General features: G+C 37.2%; 1 protein-coding gene across 1 annotated transcript; it reads right to left on the bottom strand.

Annotated features, from left to right (window-relative positions):
* Positions 1–1,439: 1,439 nt before the first annotated feature.
* Positions 1,440–2,130, bottom strand: LOC123647250 (60S ribosomal protein L9-like). The gene has a single exon (XM_045564562.1). It carries the CDS (start codon positions 2,108–2,110, stop codon positions 1,532–1,534), a length of 579 nt encoding a protein of 192 aa, XP_045420518.1. The 5' UTR covers positions 2,111–2,130; the 3' UTR covers positions 1,440–1,531.
* Positions 2,131–4,883: the final 2,753 nt, after the last annotated feature.

Genomic DNA, 4,883 nt, shown 5'->3' with positions numbered 1-4,883 from the left:
TCAATTAAAATTAAAAATTCAGTTTCTCAATAGCACTAGCCACACTTTAAGTGTCTGATAACCACGTGAGGCTGCTGGCTACTGTCTCAGATGGTGCAGATAGGGAACATTTCCATCATTGCAAAAAGTTCTCTTGGGCAGCACTGCCTTCGAGAAACTGGCTATCTTTGGTAATGTTTCAAATTCTTTTGCAAATTAAATAACCACATTTGGACTAATTACCTTTGAAAATCCAAATGCTAATATAGCCGGGTTATTCAAATAGTCTTAAAAATGTTATACTCTTTGGATACAGCCAGCCATTTTACAAATGTTTTAAGTGGTCTATATTTCAATGTAAAGTGTGTTCAGCAAAATAAAATATTGAGCCTAGTGAATCAACATGATGACCTAGGTACACCAGTTTATTATCTTTCCCTCCTGAGACACCAATAAAATCATAGTAAGAAAAATGTTTTAAGTGCTATAACTCTGCAACATAAAGAGCGTGGATAAAGATTATCAGTGGGCAAGGGAATTTTTTAAATTTCTGAAATATTAAAAAGTGATTAAGTGAATTGGAAAAAGTAGCAGCCTATATTATATACTGTGCCTGGAAGTGTAGAAGGCTTCAGTCTCCTTTCTTAGGAATGCTAGACACAAAGGAAGTCAGAAGTGAGTTGTGCCAAAAACAGAGGGATTTAGTACAAGTCCATATATAGAATTGTTAGTTTGAGAAGGCCTATTGCATACTTGGCACAATAAAAGAAAAATTACCTATATCTATATCATTGAGACATTTTAGAACCTCAGGGTAAAGACAATATCCAGAGAGAAAGGTTCACCTAAAAAAGAACAAGAAACAGCCTGGCAAGAAACCTCTCATCAGCAACACTGGATGCTAGAAGATGGTGGGACAAAGGTCTCCAGGTCTATATTGCTTTTTACTATGAAACTTCTTACCAGATTTAAGTTTTAAAACACAACATTATGTCCTCATAATAATTAAAAATATAAAAAAATTTTTTTCAATAACATGTATGACTTATTTTTAAAAATAACTCTGGCAATTTCTTTATGACATCTATAAAAGATGCTCTATAACATCCTTTCACATTTAGCATATTCTTTTTCAATTTTTTTATGATCCCCTTCATATATATATCTACATAAACATCTAATTTTCTTTCTCATATCCTAAAACACAGAAAAAAAGAGAGTTTATTCTGACAGTAATTAAGCTTCAGTCAGCATTTCTATTACAGTACTCACTTTTCGCTATTTTGCAACAGCCAAAACAACAACAACAATAACAAAAAGTCCTTAGGCTGAACCTTGACTTAAATTTATTTTAGTTGAAGAAGAGCAAAAGAAAAAAAGAAAAGTTATGCTGTTTTTTGTGCCAGCAAAATTACACATTTATTAAAATAACATTATTCTTATGTTGTTTTTTTTTTCCTCAAACCAATAAGTCTTTTATTGCATCGTCAAAATTACAAATACATCTTAGTAATCATGTGGTGTCTTCATGCGGCTGGAAAACTCTTAGATCTTATTCATCAGCCTGCTGAACTGTTCCTTTTTCAGAGACATAGATACCATCCAAAAATTTTCTGATATCTTTGTTTTTAACTGTTGTGGCTTGCTGAATCAAAGCAGCCGAATTTGAAACAAGCTCAATATCATTTCCTTCAAGGATCAACTCATCTTTCTGTGCTTGAGATACTGAACAAGCAACACCTGGCCTCATCCGAACCCTGCAGATGTATTTTTCACCTAAGAAATTTCGTATTTCAACAAGAGACCCATTCTCCTGGATGACGACGTTGATGGGGAAGTGAGCATACACAGACCTCATCTTGTAACGGAAGCCCAGTGTAAGACCCTTGATCATGTTCTGTACGTGACTACAAATAGTGCGAACGGTAGCCAGTTCCTCCCTATTTTCCCACCATTTGTCAACCTGGAGCCTCTTCTTTTTCTTTCCAAGGAGACTGAGTTCTACATTGATGTGATTGAAGTCCCTCTGCAGGGTTCCTCTGGGGCCCTTCACAATAACTGTGCGTCCCTTAAGAGTGATGTCGACATTTTCTGGAATGTCGACAGTCTGATAGCTGAGAATGGTCTTCATTCTCGCAGTAGATGCGGCAAAGAGCCTCATGGTTTTTAAAACAATTATTTTTATTGTTTCAATAGTTAGATGATGGGCTCATTGGAGCTGGTATCTGGGTGGGGAGAGATAGGCTCTTACTTAGATCTGTCCAAAAAAAGGTCATCTTCTCACTGAGCCTTGGTTTTCCATCTGTAAAATATGCTTAACTCTCTCTCTGACTGCTTTACAGAGACAGTAAAGCAAAATACTAGATTTCTGGAGTTTGACTAGCTCTGAGAGATCATTTTATCCTTTATGTCAACAAGACAGAGGCAAAAGTGAGTTGAAAAGGTTGTTCAAGGTCAAATATTGGAGGGACACATAGAATTACTGTATTTACATTTGGCATTGATAGTACAAAGCTAATATTTTTATTTTTATAACCCCAGTGAGTCCTGTGTAAACTCATTATAACAGTGTGAACTTTGTGGACCACTTACATTACAATATCATATTTCTGGGACAGAAGTCTCCTGCTGGTATGAAAAATGCCTGCTTTTTAAGTGGATCAATCCCCATTTCCATAAACTGTCTAATAACTGCATTATCTGTGTCTACCTCTTGCCTTTTCTGATGTTACAAAGTTCTTCGAGTATATTTTTTTATAATGTCTATAAGCTGAGTCAGGATCTTTGAGCTGAAACTTAAAGAAGCGGGAGTTAGCCAGATGGATAAGAAGTGTATTCTGGACAAAAGAAACCCAGTGGATGAAGCCACCCAGATGTAAAATAATGGTGCTCACTGTATTACAAGTAATTTGTCATTGGACTCATCCTCCTCCACCAAAGCCCTTCATGTGTGCTGTCCTTCCCAGAGGCACAAGGAAGAATCTGGCAGGTGAGTGGGGCATGGTGAGGGGCATCCTCAATTACTAACCTTCCTCACATTTAGTAGAAGTCCTGCTGATTCTGCTAAGTGTATCTGAAATGTGTCCTCTGTGTTATCAGTGTTATCACAGTCTAAGTTCAGGTCATCATTACCTCAGCTTAGATAACTAGTTACTAGATTACAGCTAACCTCCCAACTTGCTCACTGCCCTCACCCAATTCACTCTCAACACTGGGACTGAGCGATCTTTATACGACATAAACATCATTATGTGTCTCATCTACTTAAAAGCCTTTAACCTAAGGATGAAGTCCAAATTCCTTAGTGTGGCATTTTAAGCTGATTCCTGCTTCCCTCTCTGCATCACTGCTTTCTAGGTGCCTCTGTGCTCTTGCCCTCTGAGCATGCACACAGCTCCATATACAAAAATTAGCTCAAGATGGATTAAATACTTAAATATAAGACCTGAAACTTTAAAATATTAGAAGAAAATCTAGGAAAACTATCCTCAACACTGGTCTTGGTAAAGAATTTATGATTAAGACTTTAGCTTTTTCTCTTGTAAATTGGCAGAACAGATATGACTTTAACATATTTATCAAAAGTGTCTTTGGGAAACCAAAACCCAATAATGGTGGCAGAGTGATTGAATTGGTTGAGCAGAGTTTGACAGAAGAATAGATGTTTCCAGATTCACCTCATATGAGAATGACAACCCACATGGCCACCCAACTGACTAAGAAATCTTTTGCTAAAAACTTCTATTTTAAGGCTCATCTTAATGCTCAAGCAACTCCGTCATTTTCTGGTTGTAAAGGGCAGAATGACTTCATCAGGACCAAAGCGCTGTGTGTGTGTCTGGGGGGTGGGGGTGGGGTGTTCCATACTGTGATGTTGGCCAACTCCCTTGCAAAGCAACGCCATGTTGGAGGAGGAAACCATCATTGTTCAAGGGAGCCGAGTTCGCAGGGGGAGCCCTTGGGGTGTCGGGCAAACTATCAGACTTTGGTTAGATGTGAGGGGGTTCAGGCAGCTCTTGACAATTCATAGTGCAGATGAGCAAGAGAGGTAGAATGAGCACAGAATTCCTCCTGTACTCTTATTTGGAATACAGGAAATGTGGCAGAATTTGCAACTAAGATTTTTAAATACAAGCAAATTGGAAAGAGTTCAAAGGAGAACATCAAATTGATAAAGGGTTTATAAGTCAGCCTCTAGATGAAAGGTACAGAGGGCTGGGAATGTTCACTTGAAAGGAAAAAAAGACTGAAACGAGGCATGATAACAATCTCTAAACATATATGAGGATGTTAAACAAGAGAAATTTCAATTACCATTATTAGTCATGAATAGGCTTAAGCTTTAGGAAAGTCACAGAATGTAAGCTATTTGAAAACAATTCTCTCTAGAGACTCAAAAGACAGAAAAAAATTCCTGTGGTTCTCCAATCAAATTAGATAAATTAGAAGCTACACGTCTAGTGTTGGATGTTTTCAACACATATGAAATGAAAAATATTTATGCCTTAAGCCTATTTGAATGAATAGGCATTGCGTTGATAAAAACCAGTTTGGAGGAAGGAGAAATACAAACTCATCATACATGCAGTAGACTTAAAGTCTTAGAAAGAAGCATAGAGAGCACTGTAGTTAAAAAAGGAGCCAAGCATATTGATATATTAGTACATGGCAATGAAAAAGAAGGTTAAGAAACAAGAGGAAATGAAACAGCATGGAAACCAAATGATTTTGAGTGCTCCCATAAAGGACAAGAGTTTATGCATTTTAGAGAAGAAAAACCCTTGTAAATTCACTAAGGTGAGTTAAAAGTTAATGATGCAGCAATCTTAGACCTTTGCAAGCATTCTCAAGCCCCATGATAGCTGCGGAAACCATTCTGAGAAAGCTACACTAATCATCAACAG

This window comes from Lemur catta, chromosome 11, assembly GCF_020740605.2.
Source record: "Lemur catta isolate mLemCat1 chromosome 11, mLemCat1.pri, whole genome shotgun sequence".
Taxonomy (NCBI): Eukaryota; Metazoa; Chordata; class Mammalia; order Primates; family Lemuridae; genus Lemur; species Lemur catta.
The sequence above is the reverse complement of the archived record's forward strand: the minus strand, read 5'-3'. Positions and strand labels throughout refer to the sequence as shown.